Consider the following 27844-nt stretch of genomic DNA (forward strand, 5'->3'; position numbering starts at 1 on the left):
TCGTTTTAAAATACCATTTATTACAACTGAACCATCTGCACTGAAATCCAAATTGTTGTGTATTGGTTTGTTTTTAATAAAATAAAGTGTCAACTGCTGGGATCTTCCATTTCAGAAGCAGAACGTTTCCAGACATCTAACTGAGCAGACCAGGGTGGGAAAGGCTCTGCCAGACTCTCGTAACTTAGCTGTGGTCTGGCCACCTTGTATGCAAGCCAAAGACATAAAGAAAATAGAGAGAAAGAAAAAGAAAAGCAGCATCTTTTCAGCCTCTCTGGGCTGAATTCTCATTCAGCAGAAGATCTGGCTTCTCCAGCCTAGAACCCCTTCCTATCGCAGTTCAGTTCCAGCACTGGACTGAAGCTTCTATTGGCTGGAGCCACTTCTGCAGGACCTGCCTTTCATCAACAGGGTCCACATCCATCTGTTGCTCACAGGATATGTGCCCTTCAGAAAGCAAACATCCCAGAGATAAGAGCCAGGGTGGTAAAAGTGCAACCAAAAGGGTACCTGTCGCCAAAAGCAGCCCAGCCAAAATCCTGGGCACAGAGTTCACTAGAAATGTCATAGTGCTAAGGATGGCCAATAGGAGGTACCCAATCACTTTTTTTTTTTTGCCATTAGCAAAGGAAAAAAACAACCCAGCTCATTAAAAATAATGCAGAACTGCTGCATCTTCCTTGTAGCAGAATTTTCTTTTTAAATTAAAAAACAAAACAAAACCCTCTGGCATTCCTGTAAACGTTGAGGTTTGTTCTGCTAGATTAGTGAGGCCCTTATTAAAACAAAAAGCCAGCCTGCCTGCCCTTTTGTAGGAGCCTCTTGGCTCCTGTGCAACGATGCCAGCTGAGGCAGGGATCAGGACCGCATGGAGCTCTGGATGAGATGGGCTGCATGGAGCTCTGGCTCCTGAGCCCCACCTGTGCAGGTCCTCGCCAACCTCCCAGGGATGGGCATGCTTGCTTTCTCTCTCCACGGAGAATGTAGCTGGTGGCGTCTTCCAAGCCTCTTGAACCAGATGCTGGCTTGGCCCCTTCTCCCAAGAGGCCCTGAACGGTGGTCAGCGCATCTCTCAAACCACAGCAGAGGAGGAGGAAGAAGAGGAGGAGGAAGCTGTGGCCGCCGAGGAGGCAGGCGACTGGGCTGGGGAGGAGGCATTCCAGAAGAGCCACCTCCTTTTAGGCTGCCGTTTCTGGTGGAGGTAGTCTTCCTTCTCTCGTTCCTTCCTGGCCCGCTGATAGTGGTCCTCCTCCTTCAAGTACCAGACTGGAGGCCATCGATGCTTCTCAAAGTAGTCCTGGTTCTCTGCAGGAAGGGGGGAAAGCAGGGGAATCAGGCCACAAGCTGACAAACTTCTTAATTAATTAGGGATGTGACATTTTTAGAGATTTACCAATGGATTAAAAACCACTTTGTCCACTAAAAGCCAGGCTGAATTAATCAGGACAACGTTTTGTAAAGGTTAATCTTAAAATGTGTATGAAAACTAAGGCACCACCTTAGAAGTGGCTAGAGAGACTTTATCACAGCCATGGACCAGCGCATAGCTTAGAAGAGGCATCTCTCTGCTAACTCACATTTGGGGATGCCTCTTTGAGACTGTGGCTGCTGCAACAGATACATGTACCATCTAAACACAACAGGCTGGTTATGTGCTGGGTAGGATGATGCCATCGGAGCCTGTGCCTGCTTCCCACATGATCCGTCCCCCCTCCTACTACTTAGTTCTTAACTCAGACATGATTGCAAAGCAGGCGCACACACAGCTCCCAAACGTATGTAGGATGCTTGCCCTGCTAGTTACCATATCAATGATCATGTGAACAGCCCTAATGTATAATTCTTCAAAGCAATGCCTAAGTGGATGCAAGTACAGGCGGACCTTGCGGATTTCACTATTGGCGCATTTGTGTATCCACGGTTTAAAAATAAGCACCAGATTCAACAGGTGTGGTAGGCGGTTTCACATATCTGTGGTTTTGAACTCAACCTTGAACTTGACACTTGGACCCTGAACTTGCAGCTTTGACCTTGAACATTGGAGGGGGGCATTTGTGCTGTTAAGTGCTGAACTTCAACTGTGGGGAAAGGAAGCTTCATGATTACAGTACTGTACGCATTACTGGAGGAACTAGACAGTGGGAATGTGTGAGATCTGAGGTGGCCACAGTACAGTGCTGTGCCCCATCCTTAGTTCTGCTCCTGCCCCCCAATTTTTTGGCTCTTTTTCCAGGCTCCAGAACTTAACCCCCTCATCCCACAGATGCAACACCTCGTTATTCACGTTTTTTGTTATTCGTGGAATGGAACCCCTGCGTATAATGTGGCCCACCTGTGCACGCAGCTATAATCAAAGTAGTTTGGCTTTTTAAAGTTGTGTGTTACGTTGTATAATAAAATATCATTAAAAATAACAGAGAAACAACAAATATATATATCGTTTGCTCAATCAATTGTGATGTCTTTAGCTGTGAGCCACAAGGGTGTTAATTGCAAAAATGGGCAGATTTACACAAATGTGTTCGAGGGGCATGTGAAAAAACTATGTGGACAGAACTGCCTCACTGGTAAGTTTTGGAATATTATGTACATTTTTCCCATAACAAGACTATGGCAAGGGCTTTTGCCTTGCTCTCAAGGCAAGAGGAGTTTTTATAAAGCAGCAGATCCCAACTTGGTTGGATTACAACTTGCATCGTCCTCAGCTGCAATAGCCTTTGGCCATTCCATGCTGGAAGCTGTCAGCCAGCAATATTAGGGATCCAAGGTTGGAAGCCGCTGCTTTAAGGGAAGAGAAGCAGAGACTAGGCATCTACAAATCCGCTCGCCAATGGCGAGTGCTCCCAACCCTCTGGCGAGCAGTCAGCCAGCAACACACAGATCTCCCCGGAGGCCCCATTTCCCCTGCCATTTTTGAGGTTAGCAGGAATCCTTCATGAGAGGGATCCTGGGGTATCCTACCATCTCCATATCCCAATGACAAGACCCACTTCTCTCCTGCCTGTGTGCTAGAAAAGGGTCTAGGGAAGAAAGGGAATGGGTGGCCACCACCAATGACGGCTGGCTAGTGAGCTAAGCCTAACCTTGTGGATCCCTGGCAGGGACCAAGGGCAACAGGAAAGATCATCACTAAAAGTGACAAGGAACTTCCATTCAAAACACAGAAAAAGCACTGGGGCAGTTTTCTGGGTTTCTAAGCCTTTCCCCAGAAACTGAACATTTTCCAAACTTTAAACACTGTTGGTTTTGAGCTCGAGGCGACAAGATGGCGGGCAGGCTACAGAGGCATTGCCCACGGCCACAGAGGTGGCAGAGCTGGGCAGGAGCAATGTCAACTGGAGGACCTCCCATTGTATTGACTAATGTCTATTCGTCGCTGCGTAAAAGGCAACCAAGGCAACAGACAACTCATACGCCACACTCACCGGCTGACATTGCCTTCATCTCCCGAGGAAACTTGCGACAGATGTTGTTGTAGTTGGTGCAGATGTGATGAAGGCACCAGTCAGCAAGCTGGTAGGCACCGTGGAACTGAGGAAAAAGGTAGCCAAGGCATACAATTATGTCACATTCTGAAGAACCATCCAAGTTCCTAATTGTTCCTTGAGCCAGGCCCACAGAGTTTGGTCACCGGTGCCATCTCTGGGGACAAATGCCTATAGTGATTTCTGGCAACGTCTTCCCCCCTAGAGATGAAGAACAGGTGCTAGAACTGCTGCACTTACAGCTTTCTCTGTGGCATCTGCCCTTATTTATCCCTAACCCCCAAATCATTAAGGTTAAATTACAGTCAATTATTGCACAGAGAAACAAACTCTGTGCGAAATGAACACATGGTTGTACTCCCTCCATGAAAATAATACTTGGAGGATATCCCTGCCAGTTTTTATTTCTGTTCCTCTGACGCCATCGATAAAATTTTATTGTGGCTTTTTTTTTTTTTAAATTTCTAAAAGCCATGGCAAATTTGGCCACTGCAGGCTCAATGGTCATAGGAACATAGGAAGCTGCCATATACTGTCAGACCGTTGGTCCATCTAGCTCAATATTGTCTACACAGACTGGCAGCAGCTTCTCCAAGGCTGCAGGAAGGAATCTCTCTCAGCCCTACCTTGGAGATGCTGCCAGGGAGGGAACTTGGAACCTTCTGCTCTTTCCAGAGCGGCTTCATCCCCTGAGGGGAATATATTCCAGAGCTCACACTTCTAGTCTCCCATTCGTATGCAACTAGGTCAGACCCTGCTTAGCTAAAGGGACAAGTCATGCTTGCTACCACAAGACCAGCTCTCTTCCATGCATTCCGTGCATTCACAATGTACTTGCTCAGTATTATCTACACAGACTGGCAGTGGCTTTTCCAAGGTTGCAGGCAGGAATCTCTCTCAGCCCTATCTTGGAGATGCTGCCGGGGAGGGAACTTGGAACCTTCTGCATGCAAGTGCTCTACCCATACCCTCAGGGGACACCACTGAGGTGTCCCTGTGTGACCCTGCAGTTGTAGCACGACTTCCCCCCACTTCTTGCCTGCCAGATCCACTTCCTCCTCCTCAGCCACATGGGCAGGAGAGAGAGGAGGGCTGTTCTCAGAGGAGCTGGGCCCGCTCCCAGTCTTTGGGCATGTGCCTCCAAGGTTGCAGGCAGGAATCTCTCTCAGCCCTATCTTGAGATGCTGCCAGGGAGGGACCTTGGAACCTTCTGCTCTTCCCAGAGCGGCTCCATCCCCTGAGGGGAATATCTTCCAGTGCTCACACTTCTAGTCTCCCATTCATATGCAGCCAGGGCAGATCCTGCTTAGCTAAGGGGACAAGTCATGCTTGCTACCACAAGCTCTCCTCCCTATTAGTTGGGGCAATAAAAGCATGGTAACAATGAAAGTTGATTATATTGCAATATGATCATGTATTTTCCATCTCTAGGGGTATAGATCTTGTCAATGAGCATCCATCCCCCTCCCAGATGGTACCAAACACCCCATGTACTATAACCCACTCAAGGAAATAGCACACAAAGGAGGCTCTTACATGCCATGGAAAACAGGCAAGAATGGGCTTGATGGGTCAGAATAAATGCCCATCCAGCCCAGTACTTTGCCTCTAACCACGGTATTATCTAATCCACATTCTACCATTTTGTAGAAAAGGATGTCATGGGAGTCTTTGCCAAATGTTTTGCAGTAATCGAGAAAGACTACGACTGGCATCCCCATGATTTCCTAAACTAGTAACTCAATTAAAGGAGGTGGTAAGATTAGTCCCCCATGATATGTTCTTGACAAATCCATGCTGGCTCCTAATAGCCACTACATTCTTTTCTAAGTGCTCACAGACAGACTGCTTAATCATCTGTTCTAGGACCTTGCCAGGTGAAGTCAATTTTCCAAACTCCTTTTTGAAGACAGGGACAATGGTTTCCCACCTTTGATGTGTTCTAGCACCAAACCCGATCTCCAGGTATCCTCAAAGGTGAAAGATAGCAGCTCTGAGATCACACCTGCAAGTTCCTTCAGTACCCTGCGTCATTTTCCTGTCTGTAGTACTCAAATCCCTGCTGGTATGTTTCCCAGACTATGGTAAACACCTATATTGGGCAGCAGCGATACAGGAAGATGCTGAAAGGCATCGTCTCTTACTGCACGGGAGATGTCAATGGTCAACCCTTCCTGTATTCTACCAAAGACAACCAGGAGTCGACACCGACTTGATAGCACACTTTATTTTTAGGACGTGGCTCTTCACTTGATTCTTGTTAGAAAAGGGCTGCTCAATTTCAGGCCTCCTGCAGATGTTGGCCTACAACTCCCATAATGTCTGGCTATTGGCCACTGTGGCTGGGGATTATGGGAGTTGTAGTCCAAAAACAGCAGCGGGGGGTGGCATAAGTTGATTAGACCTGGTTTAGAACCATCAGCAATCAGTGAGATCCCCTTCAGTCTTACATAATTTTCTAAACCACCAAGTGCAGAAGCAATACCAAGCTCTCCTGTGTTTGCTATGACTGAACAGCTTGTACCTGAGCCAGCTCCAGGAACACGAGGACGTCTCCGTCGATATCCACCAACATCTGCGTAGCCTCCATCAGACCCGACACTGTGAACTGCTCTGTAAAAACATACACAAGACCCAGTTCAGAAGTCAGGGAGAGCCAGGATGAAATCGTGCTTCCCCTCAGCATACACAGGGAGGAAATGTTCTACTTCCAACCCAGGCTTGGAACAAGCCAGGATATGTTGTGACAAAGACACTGGCATCTCAGGTTGCAATGATACAATCCCAGCATCAGATCTATCTGGAAACTTTGGCTAAAATAAAGCAGGATTGCCAGGTTCAGACATCACAACAGACTATGGCTTTTTCTAAGTCTTTTTCTAAGTCAGTACCAGAAGTACTACCACAAATATTTATATCCTGCTTTTCATCAAAAGTTCTCAAAAAGAACTGTCTGCTAGAATAATAAATGCACCAAGATGGTTCCTTGTCTAAAGGGCTCACTGTCTAAAAAGAAACAGCAGGTAGACACCAGCAACAACCACTGGAGAGATGCTGTGCTGAGCCTGGATGGGGCCTGCTGCTCTCTCCTGCTAAAGATAAGAGAATCTCTGCTTTAAAAGTGCCTCTTTAAAAGTGTAAGTAGAAGCTTGAAAGACAGGAGAGAGGTGAACGCACCCGAGGCGAGGGGATGTCGCAAGAACACAGGGTTCAATTCTAGCTTTGCATGAGGTCTGAATCAGAGATATCGTATGGACTATTGTTAACAGAGTGGATAAAAATCAATTATATTCTTCTATCAAGTTAAAAAAAACAACCCAAATTTTAATTTTTAAAATGGACCTGTTGTGTCATATTTAGATTTCTTGGCCTCAGGACTTGCTCGTGTTTTCCTGAGCAGCTCTTTGGCTACCAGCCTAGATGCCCAGAACTTTCCAGGAGCAAAAGCTGGTGATTAGAAGGCTGAACCGCGTTTCTCCGTAAAGTGGGAAATAATGGCCCATCTTGTCTGGGGTTCACAGGGCCATAGTCACAGTCGACCCAATAATAAACACGATGCATGATCTGTTTCATTGCATTAGCAAAGTGGGGTCTGGCGGCTTACAAGGAGGTTCTTGGAGGCAGCTATGCAATCGGATCTTTGCCTCTAACTCCCCAAATTACCTGTGAGAGCAACCAGGTGTGGCAAACACAGGCGGTTGGCCAAGATGATGAGCTTCATGTAGTCGAGGTCTGATGTGGAGCAGAACTGGCCGGTGTACAGGTACTCAAGCACAGCCCGCATGCAGCTCTTGCTGGTGTACGGTAACACCACCTGTAAGAGGAGAGATACAAGCAGGGGTGAAGAAATGTTGGCTCGGGCAAAATATTTTACTCATCAGGCTATGTTGGTACATTGTTCAACAGGGCTTTCCCCCCCACTCGTCAGGCATCATTTTTCACTCGTCACAGACTAGTAGACTAGTGGATTTCTGCAGCCCTGGATATGCGCACATGGGGTTAAATTCCTGGCACGCCGAGAGGCAGAAAGCTGCATGGCTGTGCATAGCCTCAATCATGAAGGGGCTTTCTCCTTCAGTCACACTTTCAACCCGAGACCCAGCTGCTGTTTTCTTGCCTTCAGCATGGTGTGTCAGGACAGGAACATAGGAAGCTGCCTCATAATGAGTCAGACTCTTGGTCCAGCGAGCTCAGTATTGTCTACACTGAAGGTTTCAAGCAGAGTCTCTCCCAGCCCTACCTGGAGATGCTGCCAGGGATTGAACCTGTGGCCTTCTGCATACCAAGCAGATGCCCTGCCATTGAGCCATAGCTGCATCTCTCACTCTGACCGCCCCACCCCCAAATGGGACCAAAGTACCCCACTGCTTGAGAGATTCCCATTGAGAGAGTCGCTCTCTCTCCCATTTCCACTTCTCATTGCTGCACAGAACCTGAAGTCTCTTTCCCCTTCCAATTTCACAAAATTGCTCCTTAGTATCCTTTCTTCTCTTCCCTTTCCGTTCTCTGTCCTCCCTTCTCTTTGGACCACGGATAGAGACAGACATACAAGCAACAGGCAAGCACGAGCCCTATTTAGACATTGCACTGTTTGAGCTTACAGGCCTCTGCACACACGTACACGCGTTTGTGTGGATGACATACAGGCATGCATTTTAAAAGTGAAGCTGGGTACAGACCCCCCTCAAATGCGGGGTACAGACAGAAAGTGCACTACAGTATGAACCAGTGTTTCCTCTAACAGGGATTCCCACATGTGGTTGACTACAAATCCCATGATCCCCAACTGCAATGGCCCTTGAATGGAGATGATGGGAGCTGTAGTCAACATCTGGGAATCCCTGCTGCAGGGAACACTGGCATGAATGTTGATCATAAAGTGTGAATAACTGTAAGTGTGTACTGAGCTGTGTGTGCATACACTGCGCACAGATTGTACCGTATGTACCTGAATCTAAGATGGGATTTTTCTCAGTTCTTCCCTGTTAAATATAGAGTGAGGGTGGGGTCATTTTAGATTCCTCTTTCTTTGGGGTAAATACAGGTATAACCTGTATTTAGCCTCTTTTAAGGCACTGTCTTACTTTCAGGGTCGCCTTCTATTTGGGTAAATATGGCATGTGTGCTGAACATAATGTGTGCCCAGCCCTTCGGGATGTCAGGTCCGCAGACGAAAGGAGCCAAAAGGCTGGTTGATCAGAACAGTTGCCCAGATGCCGTGCGGACCAACGTCAAGGAGCACATTTGGGGGGCTCAATACCGAGGCCTCCGGAATATGGCTAAAATGGGACGAAGAGGAGATCACCCATCCGGTCCGACGCCTTACCTCACGGGTGGAGCTCTCCACAAACGGGCCTCCGAACATGGCAGCCATCCAGTCGCAGCTGGAGATGAGCAAGGGCTTGTGGGCACTGATAGCACCATCGTCCAGTAGAAAGGTGACGTCTGCAGACAAACAAAGGCACGTGAGCCGGAGTTCGGTGTTCACAGACTGGGCTTTGCCCACAAAGCTACCTACTATGGATATTTAGACACCACTTCCCCACAGTTTACATAGATTGATTAATTAATTAATAAAGATGGCTTCCTTGTCTCCAAAGGGCTCACAATCTAAAAAGAAAAACAAGAGAGACACCAGCAACAGCTACCAGAGGGATGCTGTGCTGGGGGTGGATAGGGCCAGTTGCTCTCCCCCTGCTAAATGTAAGAGAACCACCACTTTAAAAAGATGCCTCTTTGCTCAGTTAGCTACCCACTATTGCTACTCTAAACTGGGTCCCTGTATCCCTGTCCTCTGGCCTTCCTTGATAGCCAGCGTTGTAAAGAATCACAGGCAACCAACCAATCCTACTCCATATATACTTGGCCACAGGTCAGGAGAGGAGAGCTGGTCTTGTGGCAGCAAGCATGACTTGGTCCCCTTAGCTAAGCAGGGTCCATCCTGGCTGCATATGAAAGGGAGAGTAGAAGTGTGAGCACTGCCAGATATTTCCCCTCAGGGGATGGAGCTGCTCTGGGAAGAGTAGAAGGTTCCAAGTTCCCTCCCTGGCTTCTCCAAGATAGGGCTGAGAGAGACTCCCGCCCGCAACCTTGGAGAAGCCGCTGCCAGTCTGTGTAGACAATACTGAGATAGACCAATGGTCTGACTCGATATATGGCAGCTTCCCATGTTCCGATGTCATGCACTTATCTCAGTATGAAGCAAAGATGAAATGGAACTCAAAGGCTACCCTTACAGGCCAAAGCAAAACCAAAACACTGGTCAGGCTGACGCAAGGCTCCAATAATTTAAAAGGGCATTTTAACCATCTAGGAATATCCCACACCTCAGAGCTGGGTGGGTCCCAGATGTATGACGAATCTCTCCTACAATCCAGCATGGTTCAGAAGAACAGGGCCCCAGGGCATGGTCTAAAGGCACATGAAACCGGCACCTTGCTGAAGCTAAGCATGTCGTGGTGTGGTCTGTACCTGCATGAGAGACCCATGTATGCCACTTTGGGGATGGGTCCATAGCTCAGTGGTAGAGCATCTGCTTTGCATGCAGAAGGTCCCAGGTTCAAGTCCTGACTTCTCCAAGTAGGGGTGGGAAAGATTTCTGCCCCAAACCTGGGAGAAGCTGCTGCCAATCAGCTTAGACAACACTGAGCTAAATGGACCAATTGTCTGACGCGGTATAACCTTCACCTTTGTGTCTCCACTACAAGCGTAATCAGAAAAGGATGGAGGTTATGCACTAGCACTAATCACAACAATTTGGTGAGAAGATTCTGCTGTTCCATCCAGCATTTTAAATTTGTATTATCTGTGGTCTTGGACTGTAAGGGTTTTCCCAGACTGTAGTAGTATATTCAACTTGAACACAAAATGATTTTTTTTTTAAAAAGCGCGCGGGGGGGGGGGGGGAGGGTTTCCACACTACAAACATGGACATCACATAATATTCTTAGTGCTGTCTACCCTACTGGCAATCTGTGACGATTCATGAAAAAACTGGGAAGAGTATCTAGGTCCCAAGTTCCCTCCCTGGCAGCATCTCCCAGATAGGGCTGAGAGAGACTCCTGCCTGCAACCTTGGAGACGCCGCTGTCAGTCTGTGAAGACAATACTGAGATAGACCCATGGTCTGACTCAGTATGTAGCAGCCTCTTATGTTCCTGTCTTTTTATCAAGTCCGGAATAAAAGGTGTTTGAAAAAAACACAGTTATGTCACAGATTGCCAGCAGATGGCACACAATGTCCTTATTCGCAGATGGACCAAGGCTCTGTCTAACTCAAGATGAGGAAGATTCATATAGTCAATCTAGCTTACCATTGGCCAGCAGTGGCTCTGTAGGGACCACGCAAAGCTGCTTTATACTGAGTCAGACCATCAGTGTCCCCTCTACAAGGGATTCCCAGATGTTGTTGACTACAACTCCCATAATCCCCATGCAAAGGCTACTGCAGCTGGGGATGCTGGGAGTTGTAGTCAACAACATCTGGGAATCCCTGTTAGAGGGGGCACTGCAGACCACTGGTCCATCTAGCTCAATTTTGTCTACAGTGACTAACCAGAGTTTCTGGCAAGGTGCTTTCCCAACTCGATCTGCAAATGTCAGGGATCCAACCCGAGACCTTCTAAATACAAAGCATGTGCTCATCTTGGAGCCACAGTCCCCCCATTTCAGACAAATGACGCAGTGGAATAGGAAGCTGCCATATACCGAGTCAGACCCTTGGTCCATCTAGCTCAGTACTGTCCGCACAGACTGGCAGTGGCTTCTTCAAGGTTGCAGGCAGGACTCTTTCCCAGTCCTATCTGGAGATGCTGCCAGGGAGGGATTCTGGAACCTTCTGCGCATGCAGATGCTCTTCCCAGAGCAGCCCCACGCCAGAAGGGGAATCTCTTAACAGTGCTCACCAGTATTCCTTGTAAGAGGGAATCCCAGATGTTGTTGACTAAATCTCCCAGAATCCATAGCTGCAGTGGGCTTTGGCTGAGGATGCTGGGAGTTGTAGTCAAGAACATTTGGGGTTTTCTGTTAGAAGGAACACAGGTGCTCGCATGTAGTCTCCCATCCAAATGCAAACCAGGGTGAGCCCTGCTTAGCAAAGGGGACAATTCATGCTTGCCTCCTCGAAACCAGCACTCTTCCCATCAGCTGTTCTTCATTAAGGAGATACAAATGCCCACCTGAACCCCCTCTGGAAAACCAACCCCTGGGGTGCAAAACCGTCAAGTCCTGCTGTTCCAGGGCATACCTGAGAAGGTCCCTTTGGCCAGGCACTCCTTAACACGGTTGGTTCTCCTGACGTGGAAGGCTTTGGTGATCTCCTGGTTCATGAACGCCTCGTGGTTCAGGATGTTCGCCACCATCATCCTGAGGTCGAAGACTTCCAGCAGCTCCGCAATGTGGGCGATGTGCATGAGGTCCCTCTCGTTCTCGTCCAGCTCCCCGGTGTACAGGTATTTGAGCACCGCTCGGAAGGGCCCCAGCTGGATGGAAGGGTCCATCTTCACCACCACCATCAGCCGGGGCTTGTAGGTCACGGGGTCATCTGCCATCTCCTCCTGGATGCTGACAAAGGCACGGCTCCAAGAGGAGAGGACCCGGCCCCGCTTGAGCCCTCGTTCCCCGTAGTTCCTGCCCCGTAAAATCCCGTCGCTGGTGGAGGCTCTAAGGCACGGTTTTTGCTGGCCAGAGGCCGCTTCCTCCGCACTCTCGCAGATATCGAAGCTAGCCGCCCGCAGGAGGAATTCCCGCCCGTGATGATGCCGTTCCTCCTGGTGAAGGGGCCGCTCGGCCGCACCGCCTCGGGGGCCGCCCCCTGCCGCCGCCGCCTCCTCGCTTAGGTCCATCAAGAACAAGTCGTAGAACTTGGAGGAGGAGGTGGCGAGGTAGATCTTGTGCGCGTAGATTTTGATCCGCTCTTGCAGCACCAGGATGACGTCGGCACACAAGGGGTCCTCCAGCAGGTGGGCCGGCCGCTCTTCGTTGTGAGAAGGAGGGTCGGGGACGACGATGATGGGGGGAGGCGGCTTAGGGGGCAGAAAGGGGGCCTGGAGCAGGGGCCTCTGGACATTGCGCAGGTGGGACTTCCAGAACTGGAGGTGCCGGCGGGAGATGAGGGCCGCTCGGATGGCATTGTCAAAGACGTCCTTGATGCCAAACTGGGCGACTACGCTGGTCTCATAGTAAGGGATCCCCAGTTCTTTGGCGACCTCTCGCCCCTTCTCTGGTGGGAGAATTTCATTGGGTTTGATTGGTCTAGACACAGCAAAAAAATAAAAGTGGATTTTACATCCGCTCAATATTTCTGGGTGACATTTGTACTCCACCTTCTTGCTGCCCCGGAACTCCACGCCACCCACATGGCGTTAAAGGTGGTCCCCCATCCAGGCAGTGACCACACCGAGATTTGCTTAACTCCAGCAAGCGCGCTGTCTCGTGTGCCTTGAGATCACATGGTATCCTGGGCAGTGTTCCCTCTAACAGGGATCCCCAGATGTGGTTGACTACAACTCCCATAATCCCCAAGCAAAGACTATTGCTGCTGGGGATGCTGGGAGTTGTAGTCAGCAACATCTGGGAATCACGGTTAAGAGGAAACGCGGATCCTGGGGCCCAACAGATTTCAGAGAGGGCCTTTGTAAGGCCACAAGAGGAACAGAGAGGCCTCGTGGCCAGAGGAGAAACGGGAAAACTTTAAGGAAACACTACACCCCATGTGGCAGGCTGGGGATCTTCACTACCCTTCAGGCAGGAGCCATTCTGGCAAAAAACCCCACCACAAACCCTTGCATCCTCCTCTACCTTGCTAAGGGTCGCCTGGCACGGTTCACGGCTTCCAGGTCGGCATAGCGAAGGTCAAGCTGGCAGCCAACAAGGATGACAGGTGCTCGGGGGCAGAAGTGCTTGATCTCGGGGTACCACATGGTCTTCACGTGGTGCAGGGAGTTGGGGTTGGCAATAGAGAAGCATAATACGACCACGTCAGATCTGTGGACAGAGGAGGCAAGAATCAGTGGGAATCTGGACACTCCGCAAGCTCCTTCTATACAGCAGTCAGCAAGCGTGGGTGCAAGCACCCATTCCAGTGCACGGACAGTCTACGTATGCAACTCTGTAGACGAGATGGAACGTCGGAAGCGGCCTTCTACTGAGTCAGACTCTTGGTCCATCTAGCTCAGTATTGTCTACCCAGGCTGGCAGCAGCTTCTCCAAAGTTGCAAAGAGAAGGGGGAAGAAAAACAAACCCAACCCGTGAACAGAATGCTGACCACTCTAAATAGGCAGTAAAAGTAACATAGAACTATATACTAAACATATAGTAAAGTTTAATCAAAACAACCACTGTGTAACTAAAAACCAGGACACATGCAGTAAACCGTATGACTGGAAACATCCTATACAGAAAAATCGACCAGCTAGACATCTATAACCACCATGTATACACAATAAAATGCAATGCACATATGAAGACACTGAATAATGAACTCCATTAAAGAACCCAAGGTCTTTTTGAGGCAAGGAGATAACTCCCACAGCCAAACTTGGCAGTAATATGTCGCTCCAAAGTAGCTCAAAGTTCCCAACTGCAGCTCTTCTTATAGGGACCAAGTGCAGGATAATTCAGAGGGATGCCAACAGTTCAAAGATGATCTATAGATATCTCGCCAGTGTTTGTACATACATACAATTCTGCTCAGAAACCTCAGGACCGGAGAAGGAAAGACAAGACACTCTGTTGTGTCTGCTAGCTGAGAACGGTGATAGTAAACACATACAGTTCTGCTCAAAGCCTCAGGGCCGGAGAAAGGAGAGCGACACATGCTGTTAGTCTGCTGGATGAAAACTAGGAGAAACTTTAGCCTGCATATTAATAGAGTCTGATGGAAAATGCTCCTGAGGAAGCGTTCAGCGAAACGGCTATCTATCCTGGGGTGGCTGTAGTGCTTTTCCAAGTTGCTCCTAGTTTTCAGCCAGCAGACATAACAGCGTGTGTCGCTCTCCTTTCTCCGGTCCTGAGGCTGGTTTTTGGTCACACAGTGGTTGTTTTGATTAAACTTTACTATACATTTAGTATATAGTTCCAGGTTACTTTTATTGCCTATTTAGAGTGGTCAGCATTTTGTTCACAGGTTGGGTTTGTTTTTCTCCAAGGTTGCAGGCAGGAGTCTCTCTCCACCCTAGCAGGGAAGGAACTTGGGACCTTCTGCATGCAAGCAGGCAGGTGCTCTTCCCAGAGCAGCCCCACCCCCTGAGGGGAATATCCTACAGTGCTCAGATGTAGTCTCCCATTGAAATGCAAACCAGGGCAGACCCTGCTTAGCAAAGGGGACAATTCATGCTTGCTGGCACAAGAGGACCAGCTCTCCTCCACAGCGAACTCATGTTCTATTTGTAAGGATGCCCAAGGGGTACAATATGAACCCACTTCCCAGATAAGCTGAAGTTCTCTGGCAAAGACCCTGTTCTGGATTCTCCTACCATCTGTCATATCGGGCAGGGCCTTTCCCACAGTGGCACCGAGGTTGTGGAACTCCCTCTCTAGGGAAGTTTGATCCACTCTATGATTTGTGGCCTTCGGGCACCTGGTGAAGGCAATGCTTTTCAGGGGGCTGTTGAGAGGTTTCATCTCCAAATGGAGTTGCCATGGTTATTTCAGCTGAATCCTTTCCCCTGTTGCTAATTGTTTTTGACTTTTCTGCTCTTTGATCTGGGAGGAGAGCTGGTCTTGTGGTAGCAAGTAGGACTTGTCCCCTTAGCGAAGCAGGGTCTGTCCTGGTTGCATTTGAATGGGAGACTAGAAGTGTGAGCACTGGAAGATATTCCCCTCAGGGGATGGAGCCGCTCTGGGAAGAGCATCTAGGTTCCAAGTTCCCTCCCTGGAATCTCCAAGATAGGGCTGAAGAGATTCCTGCCTGCAACCTTGGAGAAGCCGCTGCCAGTCTGTGTAGACAATACTGAGTGAGATGGACCAAGGGTATGACTCAGTATACGGTAGCTGCCCATGTTCTTATGATTGTTGTGCTTGATTTGTCTTGGTTATTATTTCATTGCTGTGTTGGTGGTTTGAAGCATCTCGTTAGTCACTTTGTAGATCTACCAGGCCCAACGTTTTAAATAAGCAGATGTGCCTCTGCGCCTTTGGCGACTCCGTGAAATTCGGCCAGTGGCCAGAAGAACAAGCAGCAGGGAGGGGGAAAGGCTTTATTTCCGCCATAAGAGTGCCCCCAATGGTAGAACTATTTCCCTCCACCGCTGACAGCCATTCCTTCTTTATGGGAAGAAGTAAAAGGACGTGTCTGGGGGGAGGGCAATCCTGCTCCCTGCCCCAGGTGGCCTATCACCCCAGTCATCTAGCAGCCCATCTTACTTATCCTCACAACCATGGGGATGGGGTCATGGCTCGGGAGCAGAGCCTCTGCTTTGCACGCAGGAGGTCCCAGGTTCAAGCCCTGCCAGCACCTCCAGGTGGGGCTGGGAAAGACGCCTGCCTGCAACCTTAGATGCTCCTGCCAGTCAGCACACCTCAAATGCCCTGGTGGGCTGGAACCAACCACGGCACGGTATTCGAGGGCCGAAGTCAATTTTCAGCACATCAATACATAGATTAATGAAAGCAGTTATTCGTTACCGGTGGAGGAGAGGTCATAGGAACATAGGAAACTGCCATATACTGAGTCAGACCATTGGTCTATCTAGCCCAGTATTGTCTACACAGACTGGCAGCGGCTTCTCCAAGGTTGCAGGCTGGAATCTCTCTCAGCCCTCTCTTGGAGATGCTGCCAGGGAGGGAACTTGGAACCTAGATGCTCTCCCCAGAGCGGCTTCATCCCCTGAGGGGAATCTCTTGCAGTGCTCACACATCAAGTCTCCCATTTATATGCAACCAGGGCAGACCCTGCTTAGCTAAGGGGACAAGTCATGCTTGCTACTACAAGACCAGCTCTCCTCTCCTATCATCGGCTACTATCATTGGCATCCTATCATCGGTCTATCATCGGCTACTAGACGGAGGGCTATAGGCCAGCTCCAGCCTCAAAGGCAGGATGCCTCTGAGTACCAGTTGCAGGGGAGTAACAGCAGGAGGGAGGGCGTGCCCTCAACTTCTGCCTGTAGGCTTCCAGTGGCATCTGGTGGGCCACTGTGTGAAACAGGATGCTGGACTAGATGGGCCTCCTTGGGCCGAATCCAGCAGGGCTGTTCTTATGATCTTTCCCCTTTGTCAAGGGACCTACAATTTTAACTAGAGATAATGGCCAGAAAATAGCCCCAGTTCCTGTCCAGTCACTGTGACTGACCCAAAGGGTGATTGTCTGCCTTTCTAGGGTACTGTTGCTGCAAGATATTTCTACCTGCGGGCCAGCAAAATAAAAGATCTGGCCCCCTTATGTTCTGCAGGCCTGGTGTAGAGGATATGGAACTGGTCTGACTCGGTACAAGGCAATGTGAAATCGGAATGTTTGGCTTCCGTGTTCTATGCAGGTGCTGCACCAGGCTGAGTGGTACTCACCTTCCATAAGCGAAGCGCCTGTCCTTATGATGATCTCCAAAGGTATCCCAAAGCCTCAGGGATACACTAACATCATCCACCACATCTCGGGAGCGCTCCAATACCTGGGGCGGGGGAGCAGGGACAGCAAAAGTTAAGCACTGCATTGCCTTCAAACAACAGCTCTAGTCACACATTGTGTTCAACACTTGTACAATCTGAACCCAGGGACGAGGCCGTCGCTGCAGAGTAGAGCATCTGCTTTACATGCAGAAGATCCTGGGTTAATCCTTCACCGGATCTCCAGGTAGGGATGGGAGAGACCCCTGCTTGAAGCCAGGCAGAGGAGACAATACTGAGCTAGCTGGACTAATGGTCTGACTTGGTATACGGCAGCTTCCTATGTAGAACTGTATGCAGGTATGACTATTTTATTTTTACTATTTTTACATGCATACTCTGCTTTTCCTCCAGGAGCCCAGAGTGGTATATATGTAAGGTAGGTTAGTCTGAGAGATAGGTGTCTGGCCCAGACACCCAGTGACTCAAAATATAGCAACAAATAAGAAAAAATCCCTCTAAATCCCCCCAAATCACCATGAGTCAGTGAGAGGAGTGAAGAGGAACCCCCCCAAATCATCCCTGGCCCTCCTAAAATTACCCAACCCCTGAAAATCATGACACCACACCCCCACCCATCCACCCCCCCCACACACAATTGCCAAAAAATCTTGCCAAACCACAGATACTCGGGGCACGGCAGGTGGGACCGGCCACAATTCCCCAGTCACAGAAACTCAAAACCACGACTGGGAAACTCATGGTTGGCGAGGGAGTCAAGTACACGTGTACAGACATCTGAACGCAGGAACAGAATAATGTCTGAATAGGGCTAGAACGGAAGGGCGAAGAGGAGGAGATTCCACAGTAGCTTTTCAATCTGGCAACCACTGGGATCTCTCACAGGGATTCCCAGATGCTGTTGACTACAACTCCCATCATCCCCAAACAAAAGCCACCGCAGCTGGGGATTCTGGGAATTGCCGTCAACAATATCTGGGGATCCCTCTTAGAGGGAACAGTGCTGGCCACAGGAGTGGATTCAAGACATCAAGGTTCCTGCCATAGACCTGGCAAGGACCAGCACGATACTGTAACTAGGCCTTTACATACACATCAACATAAAATAATTGCACACTCTTCCTGTTTCCCGTTTCGCCCATTTCCCCCCCACTTCCTCTGTCATCTCCCTTGTGAGATTGTGAGCCCCTTTGGAAGAGGGAATTCTGTTCTGTGTATCATGCCAGGCACTCCGATGGCACTATAAAAATAGGACAACAATAACCATCATCCTCACCCTGCAGTCCTTGAGAGAGGCGTTCCCTGTGACAGGGATTCCCAGATGTTGTTGCCTACATCTCCCATCATCCCCAACTGCAATGGTATCTGGCCGGGGATGATGGGAGTTGTAGTCACTATCGGGGCCTCTGATACAGGGAACACTGCTTGAGACACCCCATGTGACACCCGCTGCTGGAGATGCCACTCACCTCCTGGCAAACGCGATACTGGTCAATGGCCCAGACGGTGGGCACGTGAGTGGCAAGAAGCTGGTACTGAGTCAACGTGGCATTGCAGGCACGGGCACAAATGAGCCGGGTCTTGCCCACTGCGTTGTCTCCAACCACGACGCACTTGATAGTTTCTACGTTTGGCCTTTCATAATCCATGTCAGAATCCATTAATTGGGACCTGTGGCAGGAGAGAAGGAGACACAGCAGAAAAAAGTGAGTCAAGCGTCTAGAAATGTTTCCCTGCTTTGTATGGGCTCCTCTCCATGCCAACCTTTCAGTTCTCTGTTCCCTCAGTCTGGAGTGGTGGAGGATATAGCCCCAGGAACTCCTTGCCACTGGCTGCCTCTCCACCCGACACCAACAGCAGCTTCCCTCATGGGGCAAACGGCAACAGGATTGGGGCCAGGCTGGGAAAAGAGTCAAAATGCCCCCTCATGCTATGGTTTCAATCCAGATTGAGCTATTTGCAACTGCTATTTAAAACAAAGAAACAAAAAAAACCAAACAAATACAGAAGGCCAAACAACACGTTCACAGTCACGTGTAGCTTGGCCCAGAAGTAGTCCTATCAAACCTCCGTTTCACAGCATGAGGAGTTGCAGGGGACAGAAACAAGGGAGGCTGCCTTATTTTGAGTCAGACCATTGGTCCATCTAGCGCAGGATGGTCTACTCTGACCGGCAGCAGCTCTCCAAAGTTTCAGGCAAGAGTCTTTCCCAGCCCTCCCTGGAGATTCCAGAAATCGAACCGGGGTCCTGCTGCATGCAAAGCAGAGACGCTCTACTACTGCGTTCCAGCTACTTTTCCCAAATGGGAAAGGATCCACTCCCTTCCACTAAGGCTTCCTTTACTCCATACCAGTTCATCAACAGAAAGCGTCTCCCCTTCCTACCCAGCTCCGAAACGAAGGATTCCACACTCCTCACAACATCAGAATCACTGCAGAGTCCGTGCAAGGGTCTCAAGTTAAATCAGCCAACCAATCACAAAAGCAAAAGAAAAAAAAAGCATTCCAGGTACAACCTTGGACAAGATTGACTAGAGACAAGAGTCGGGGCTCAGGGCAATATAACCAAATGTGCCACGTCTTCTTGCGGCTTCACACTTACGAGAGATTCGTTTTCTACTCTGCACGGGGACCTGTAATTCAGCCTAGAGCCGCCTGGCCACCCTGGGTGAAGCGCGTCCCCCCTTTGGGTCAGCCGGCCTGCCAGTCAAAGCATCTCTTGTCCTCTGCGCCGACCAGACCCACCTCCTCAGGGTCCAGTTCAGTGGGATCTCCACATTGCCCGTCCAATCTGTGATCCTCGGGGCGCCAGTCGAGTAGACCCGCTGCCCTTAGGAACGTGGCCCCCAATAATCTTCCCTAATTTCCAAATAATCTTCCCCCAGGCTCCTCGTGGACAACTCCCCGACGGCACCCCGGCCACCAAGGAGCGGGCTCCCGCCACGGGGACTCCCCAGCGGAGGATGTGGCTGGCCGCCCTCCTCCCGCCGGAGCCAGACCCCGCCAAGCCCGGAGAACAACAAACAAGAGTCCTGGAGAGGGGCACGGAGCCAAGCCGGCTCCCCCTGCCTCCCCAGCATGCATTCCAGGCACCATCCCTTTAAAATTTAATAAGCTCGTGGAAGCATGCCTCAGCTCGGCTGCTGCTAAGACACATGCCCTGTCGGCTTGATTCCGGCCTCCTCCCTCCTTTTGTCTCTCATGCTTGTTCATGTGAGGGCTGCGATTTCCACCCCCCAACCCGGCCGCCCGCCCGTTCCTCCCCTCCCAGCATCGGCTAGGGAAGCTTCCAGATCCACCTGACTGAGCATGGAATGTGTCCCCTCCCTCACTCCCGGTGCCACCTCCACCCCCACGGCCATCCCCACGTCTCCACACAGGCACACGGCTGATCTCTCTCTCTCTCTCTCTCACACACACACACACTTCTAAGAAGTTGCCCCGGGGACCTTGCAGGCAGCTCCTCCCGCCTGCTTGTTGAGTAACTGGAACCACTGTGCTTCCAACAGACTCAACACAGAGCTGGGCAGCAAGAGTGCAAGATCCCCGCGGGGGATTCTGCTCCTCGTTTCCTCCGATGCGGACGTTCGCCACAGTGGTGCCTCTGCGGGACACGGCCCTGCGATACGAGAGGACCGTGCCGCGTTCGGAGAGCCTAACCGGCTGTTGCGGGCAGCTGGGGCACCACGACGGGGAAGCGCGGATATTGACCACCCGAGGGGCCGCTCTCGAAGCAGATCCCGGCACAAGCAAGCGGCTGGGGTTTGTGGCACGATCCGCTGCCAGACTCACACGAGCCCGAGTCTCACGCAAAGGGAGTTAAGGCTTAGAGCGAGGGATTCGAAGCACTGATGTGGGGAGGGGAAAGGGGGCGAGGCTTCCCTCCAAAGCGGCAGCAAACCCACAGCTGCACAGTCCCAAACGCTCCAGAGCAAGAGGGCTTTGTGGCAATTCGGTGTTGGTGAAGGGACGGAAAAGAAGGCAGAACAGGTCAAGTCCCCCAGGTGGGTAATGGCCACCAGGTCAGGTCAGGAGCTAGGAATGGAACTCTCGGGGACCCAAGTTTAAAAGGAGCATGAAGATCTTTCAGCATGGCCCTCTCCCATTCCGACAGCGGAAGATCTCAAAGAGCAGCTAAATGCTGGCAAGCACGAAGGACCCTCAGTCTCCATGGGATTCGGCACTTGGCGCAGCAGGCTTCTGGCACAGAGAGGCGGCCCGCCCCGCTGCTCGGCTCTTCCAGCCTGTGCAAGCCAGAATCTCCGTTTGAATGGGGTGCCCGCAATTCACCTTGGCTGGGGATCGCACACAACCTGGTGAGGCTTTGAACTAAGGGGCCCGATGCAAAGCAGCATTGATTTCGCAGCCACACTGCATTGAAAACACAGTGGAGAAGGAACAGGGCTGTTTTCAGTCAAAGTGTTCAATTGCCTCTTTTGCTTCCAATATGCTGATCAAGTCGCAATCAAGCCACATCCTGTCCACACACAACAGAAAACTGTGGGTACACAGGAACATAGGAAGCTGCCTTATTCTGAGTCAGACCAGTGGTTCATCTAGCTGAGGAGTGTCTAAACTGATTGGCAGCCTGGGACCTAGGAAGCTGCCATATACTGAGTCAGACCATTGGTCTATCTAGTTCAGTACTGTCTACACAGACTGGCAGCGGCTTCTCTTCTTCACCTGCAGGCAGGAGTCTCTCTCAGCTTTATCTTGGAGATGCTGCCAGGGAGGGAATTTGGAACCTTCTGCTCTTCCCAGAGCGGCTCCATCCCCTGAAGGGAACAGCTTACAGTGCTCACACTTCTAGTCTCCCTTTCATATGCAACCAGGTGGACCCTGCTTAGCTACGGGGACAAGTCATGCTTGCTACCACAAGACCAGCTCTCTCCCTCATGCAAGCAGATGCTCTAGAATGAAGCCATTGCCAATTCCCTAAGGGGCATAGCTTATAGAAGACAGTGCTCAAATGTAGGCACCCATCCAAATGTAAACCCTGGCAGACCCTGCTTAGCAAAAGAGACCATTCATGCTCACTACCGCAGCAGCAGCTCTCCTCCCCCAAACACTCATAAGAGATAACTGTGTTGCCATCCCTCCCTCTTTTTTAATATCTATAACTGGTTAGATGTGGGCCAGCGTGGTGTAGTGGTTAGAGTGCTGGACTAGGAATGGGGAGACCCGAGTTCAAATCCCCATTCAGCCATGAGACTTGGGTGACTCTGGGCCAGTCACTTCTATCTCAGCCTAACCTACTTCACAGGGTTGTTGTGAGGATAAACTTAAGTATGTAGTACTCCTGGAGGAAGAGCGGGATATAAAATGTAAAAATAAATTTAAATAAATAAATAAATGTACTGTCTGGCACAGGAGAAGGGAAGCACACTGTCTCCAACCTCTCTGGCAAATGGGAGGTTCCACTTTACTTTCAGCCCCTTTGCAGATAAAACACAGACAATCATCCTGTACTCAGTGCAAAATTTATCACTTTAACCTGGACTCCTTGCCTAAACTGAAAACAAGAAGATAATTTATGAATGGAAGCATTCCATCTTGTGCTGGAGTGCACAGCTCACTTTAAAAACAACAACAACTAAGAACAAGAATATGGCTAAATAAATTAGAGACCAATAATATGGCTAAATAGTAGCATGGCCATACTGTCCCCCCAGTGCCTGGCACATATTCAAGAAACTTCAGGCCATGCGGCTGGTACCTGCTGCCACCTTGAATCTCATATGGCAATCTGATTTGGGGCATCTAGAAGGAAACTTTGGCTAGAGAGATTTGTTGGACTCAGTAGCTGACATACAAAGAAGGGATGCACCGGTGCAGTGATCAGCCTAACAGAACTTTCCAACTAGTTGCACTGGTGCAGCGGGGAAGCAGCAACTTTTGATGACTTGCTGTTCCGCAGAGGCAGTGTTCCCCTGGGGAACGACAAGCCATATTTCCATCTATGTGCGGAACGGGCTTTGTTCTAGAGAGTAGCCTCAAGGCAGTGTGCGTTATGTGCCACCATATGAAAGGATGCAATGTATTTTACATTTTCTTTCTTCCTACCACTTCACATCTCCAAGTCTATCTTAACCAACTAACTGATGGAGAACAGATTCAGCCCTGAACACACAATTTCTTGAGCGAGTGCCACTGGTTTACTATAGAGTACATAGGAACATAGGAAGCTGACATATGCTGAGTCAGACCATTGGTCCATCTCGCTCAGTATTGTCTACCCAGACTGGTAGCGGCTTCTCCAAGGTTGCAGGCAGGAATTTCTCTCAGCCCTATCTTGGAGATGCTGCCAGGTAAGGAACTTGGAACCCAGATGCTCTTCCCAGAGCGGCTCCATCCCCTACTAAGGGGAAGATCTTACAGTGCTCACACTTCTAGTCTCCCTTTCATATGCAACCAGGGTAGACCCTGCTTAGCTAAGGGGACAAGCCATGCTTGTTACCATAAGACCAGCCATAGGTGCCCCCTATGAAGAAACAATACTGTATGTTACTTTTAGTTTATGCCAGCTAGTCTTAATAATGTTTAGCCACTCCACTACTTGTTTCCTGGCTAAAATGAAGATTTTGGTCTCCTTTTTCTCCTGCACTCAATACCAGACACTATTAAGAGCCAGTGTGGTGAAGTGGTTAGACTTCTGGATCAGCATGGGGGAGATCTGGGTTCAAATCCTTCCATGCCCAACTGGGAAGTTCACCTTAGGCTAGATACTCTCTCTCACCTTAATCTGCCTCACATAATTGTTGTCAGAATAAAAGTAGAAGGAAGAACCATGTGCACCGCTGTGAGCTACTTGAAGCAAGGGCAGGATCTAAGTGTCATAAAAAAATAAATGAATATATGTACATGTATCATATAGGTATTTATATTGACCTTTAGCCACATGTCTCCAATGAAGTCTTCTAATGCAATGCTATTAAACAGAAAGAAAAGCCAGCCACTAATAATCAATTTAGACTCCCTCTCTCTCCCTCTCCTAGTTTGACAGCAGAATGTCATACATGGAGACACCTGAGTTCCTTAGGACTTAAGGATAAGTAAGCATTTTAAGGGCAGAAGAGAATAGCAGCTTTCAAAAAAAGAAAGAAAAAAAAATCCCCATCATCTGATTTGCAAAGTCTTATGCAAGTATTATTTTTTTTAAAGACTACAGAATCATGCATTTTTGGTCGACGGGCAAGAAATGCTTAATTCTCGGGTTTGTACATCATACCCCTTTGTCAAGAGTGAAGCCACTTTCAAGAATCTGGAGCTATTTTGTTCCACTGCAAGCTTGTTAAAACTGTGTAATTCATTTGTTTATGAGCTATTGAACAAAATAAAGTGGCCGCTAATTCTTATGAGGAGAGAGCTGCATTGGGGAAGATAACTATTTTTTTTCCATACTTCTTGCTATGTGAACTACTTTGGGGACTCTCTTGTTTAGAAATGGTGTGTGTATATGTGTCTGAATGCCACCTAACACTGCAGCAGGGAAGTAACTTGCCTAGGGAGCAAGAAGTTGCTGGTTCGAATGGTATGTTTCCCAGACTATGAGAAACTCCTATATCAGGCAGCAGAATTATAGGAAGATGCTGAAAGGCATCATCTCATACTGCACGGGAGATGGCAATGGTAAACCCCTCCTGTATTCTGCCAAGAAAACCACATGGTTCTGTGGTCGCCAGCAGTCGACATCAACTCAACAGCACAATCGTTCCTTTCCTTTATGTGTATGTGTGTGTATTTTAAATCATTCAATCCTGTCTACTTCACAGAAACATTTGTTTCTTTCTTCTTCTAAGCAATTGTTCTTTCTGTCTGAAAAGAAATGAGCTTTAGTTTAGCCCCTTATGGAAGGGATGTGGCTCCAACCTGCAAGATCCCATCACATTAAACACACACACACACACTGAACATAGGAAGCTGCCTTACACTGAGTCAGACCATTGGTCTACCTATCTCAGTATTGCCTACACAGACTGGCAGTGGCAGCAGCTTCTCCAAGGCTGCAGGCAGAAGTCTCTCTCTCTCTCGGGTCCCCAACAACATCTGGAGACCCAAGTTTGCAAACCCATGAACTAGGTGAAGAAAGGCCATCTTGGGTAACTACATTCTAGGGTTGCCGCTAAAATACATATGAGATGTATTCTGCTCCAGTGAAGAGCAAACATTATTTTCAGAAGGGCAGAACTGAGACAATTCATCTTTGGGGGGGCGGGGTTAATGGGGGCAGGGGCTCCACCTAGTCACGACAAAAAGATGGCATGGATGTGGACACATGCCAGAATCTTTGCAGGCGCTGGTTCCGCACAGCCTATGCAAGCCTTTGCATGAAACTCCAAACCTGTTTTGGCCAAGCAGGGGTTGCGGAGGGAGCCAGCTCTCCCTCTTCAGGAACTCCTGACACCTCATAAGAGTTCTTTAAAAACAAAACAAAAAAAACTCATCCCCAAAGGGAGCAGGTTTCAGCAACGGAGGAAATGAGTGCCCAGGACACGTGGGAAGGTGGGGTGTGTGGAAGCCAGCGAGGCAAAGCGGAGACGGCGAATGCCATGTGCATCTCCAGCAGCAGCTGCGGAGGCGGTCAGCAAACTAGCGCCCATGTGACATTTCCCAAGGGGACCATCAAGTCCCTGCACAGACAGATGCCATCATTCCTGGCTGGCTCCTCCCCTGCGCACACACACACACACACACACCCTCACCCATCACAGGGCCCCTCCTCCTCGCTGCCGTCCCAGCCTACAAAGCCTGAACCCGAAAGGATCCGTGGGGCCGTCCGGGCGCGCAATGCCTCCAGCAACGCCACGGACCTCTCTCTTTCGGTGGCTCTTTTGTCTGAGCGCACACACTCACTCCTCCACCGGCTTTGTTCCCTCTGACCTGCTCCGACAGCCTCCGTAATCCCCACATGCGCCGCCTCCCAGCCGAGCCTGCCTCCTCCTGGGCCGCTGCTTTCTGACTCCATCTCCTTGGCCAACCCTCCCTCCCGCATCTGGCTGCAGTTCTCCGGCCACTCCTAAGCGCTCCTCCTCCCCCCGAGTCCTGTGGGCCTCCCTCTGCCCCCCATCATCCTGTCCTCCCAGTTAGCTTCTCGCCCCGTCGTCGTCCCAGCCCCCGAAAATGCCCCGCAGGTGCTCCAAAGGGAGTCACAGCGCGCGCGCGTTGCCGGCGAGTTGCCCCGTCTCGGTTGCCAAGGAAACTAGAGAATCTCCCGGGGAGCCAAGCCCGTTGCCTAGCAACCTCCGGGCGAGAAGTCCCGCCTCCCCGTCAATCTCATTTGACACCCCGCCCCTCCAAAAGGAGGAGGAGCCCCCGCCATGGAGAGGATGGAACAAAATAACAAAACGGTCTCCGAAAAACCCGTTGCAATTTGCCAGGAGGACCGTGGCAAGAGGCAGGTGCAAGGGGCGGGTGACCTGGACATCCAAGGCCAGCAGAGCGGGAAGAATCCTGCATATGGACGCCAATGCCCTCTTGGCACCGCGATTGCCATCAGTAATGCGCACACTGGAAAGGCGAAGCGAAATATGAGTAAGGCTGTTGCAGTTCAGGCCGAAGCAAGCACCGATGTGCCTGCATTCACACGTACACGTCTCTCTCTCTCTCTCTCTCTCTCTCTCACACACACACACACGTTCTGCATGACTCTCGAAAGTGTGCTGCGCAGCTCCACGCTGCAAACGTCATGTTACAAGGGGCAGGAGACCGAACTTCTAGTTTCCTTGCTTCCTGCTTGCAGGCAGGGAGAGAGAAACACGCCGCAAAGGTTTATGCAACGCGGGAGACGCTGCCAAGAGCGCCCTGGGGACAGCGCTCTCCTCCCCGCCCGCTTTGCAAGTCCCGCCCCGATCCTGCCGCCAAGGCATTGCGACCACTCCCCCTCCTCTTGCGTGTTTTGGGCCGTGCAGCAGCGCGCAGAGCGAGTGCGTGTCAGAGAGAGCCCGAGCGCCCTGCGACGGCATCTCCCTTCCCCCGGCAGGAGATCGCTCGCCGAACTCCGTGTGAGTGCCGGAGGAGGGGAGGCGGCCAAAGCACTTTGGCGAGCCCTTGCAAGGAACAGCTCTCGCTGCGCGCGCGCGCGCGCACAAGCCCACCCCACGCGCGCATACAGCGCGCTGCTTCTTCCGCCTGCCCCGCAAAAGCCTCCTCTGCTGCTCTTAGGCAGCTCTGCAAAATTCTGCCCCCCGTCTTCTCAGAGCGGATCTGGGCCGACCTCCCTGGGGCCAGGGGGCTGGCGGAAAAGCTAGCCAGGCAGCCCGGCGTCTACTTACACCAACACATCGGAGGGGGCAAGCGCCAGCGGAAAGAACCGAGCTCTTCCCTGGAGACATAGTGATCGGGGTGGCGAACGCCCGGCTCGGGTCCTCCTCTTGCGCCGCTGTTGCTGCTGCCGCCGCCGGGCCGAATGCGCACTGCTCGGCGCCGCTGCTCAGATCCCCTGCCATAACGGTGCGGGCCGGCACCGGAGCGGAGGCGTCCCTCGGCTCTGCAGCTGCAGCCATGGCCTCTTCCTCAGCAGCATCCTCCGCGGCGGAGCCCCGCTGCTCGCAGAGCGCTGGAAACCCCGGTGGGCTCCGCTCCCGCGCCCCCCCCCCCCGCCCCGTCGTCTCCCCTCCCCTGCTCGGGCAAAGATGCGCCTTCCGAATCCTGCCTGCCAGCACCGGGGCTGCGGAGCGGAGTGAACGGCCGGCGGGAGGGTGCAGCAGCCCTAGAAGAAGACTCTCCCCCACCGCCTCTTTTCATTCACAAAATTAAGGGGGGGGGAGGAACACCAAAAAAAGAAAGAAGCGGGGGG

At 50.6% G+C, this 27844-nt stretch overlaps 1 protein-coding gene across 2 annotated transcripts; it reads right to left on the reverse strand.

Moving 5' to 3' along the window:
• RHOBTB2 (Rho related BTB domain containing 2) lies at positions 1 to 27803 on the reverse strand. 2 transcript variants are annotated; one of them, XM_053269467.1, is made up of 10 exons: positions 27321 to 27803; positions 18519 to 18720; positions 16990 to 17093; positions 13284 to 13469; positions 11731 to 12737; positions 8812 to 8930; positions 7149 to 7299; positions 6010 to 6098; positions 3426 to 3531; positions 1 to 1305 (listed from the first exon to the last, which is right to left on the reverse strand). In XM_053269467.1, exons 2-10 carry the CDS (start codon positions 18708 to 18710, stop codon positions 1073 to 1075), a joined length of 2187 nt encoding a protein of 728 aa, XP_053125442.1. In that variant the 5' UTR covers positions 18711 to 18720; positions 27321 to 27803; the 3' UTR covers positions 1 to 1072. The 2 variants fall into 2 exon arrangements, with proteins under 2 accessions (XP_053125442.1, XP_053125444.1); XM_053269469.1 differs by lacking the exon at positions 27321 to 27803 and adding an exon at positions 19795 to 20280.
• Positions 27804 to 27844: the final 41 nt, after the last annotated feature.

Source organism: Hemicordylus capensis, chromosome 8 (assembly GCF_027244095.1).
Source record: "Hemicordylus capensis ecotype Gifberg chromosome 8, rHemCap1.1.pri, whole genome shotgun sequence".
In the NCBI taxonomy this organism is placed as follows: domain Eukaryota; kingdom Metazoa; phylum Chordata; class Lepidosauria; order Squamata; family Cordylidae; genus Hemicordylus; species Hemicordylus capensis.

Excerpts from the sequence above, each read along its gene's own strand:
- RHOBTB2 (XM_053269467.1), bottom strand. The coding sequence starts at position 18,710 with ATGGATTCTGACATGGATTATGAAAGGCCAAACGTAGAAACTATCAAG. Across the intron at positions 17,094-18,518 it reads AGTATCGCGTTTGCCAGGAG|GTATTGGAGCGCTCCCGAGA; the intron begins GTGAGTGGCATC and ends CCCCCGCCCCAG. Across the intron at positions 12,738-13,283 it reads GCCAGGCGACCCTTAGCAAG|ACCAATCAAACCCAATGAAA; the intron begins GTAGAGGAGGAT and ends TGCTGTGTCTAG.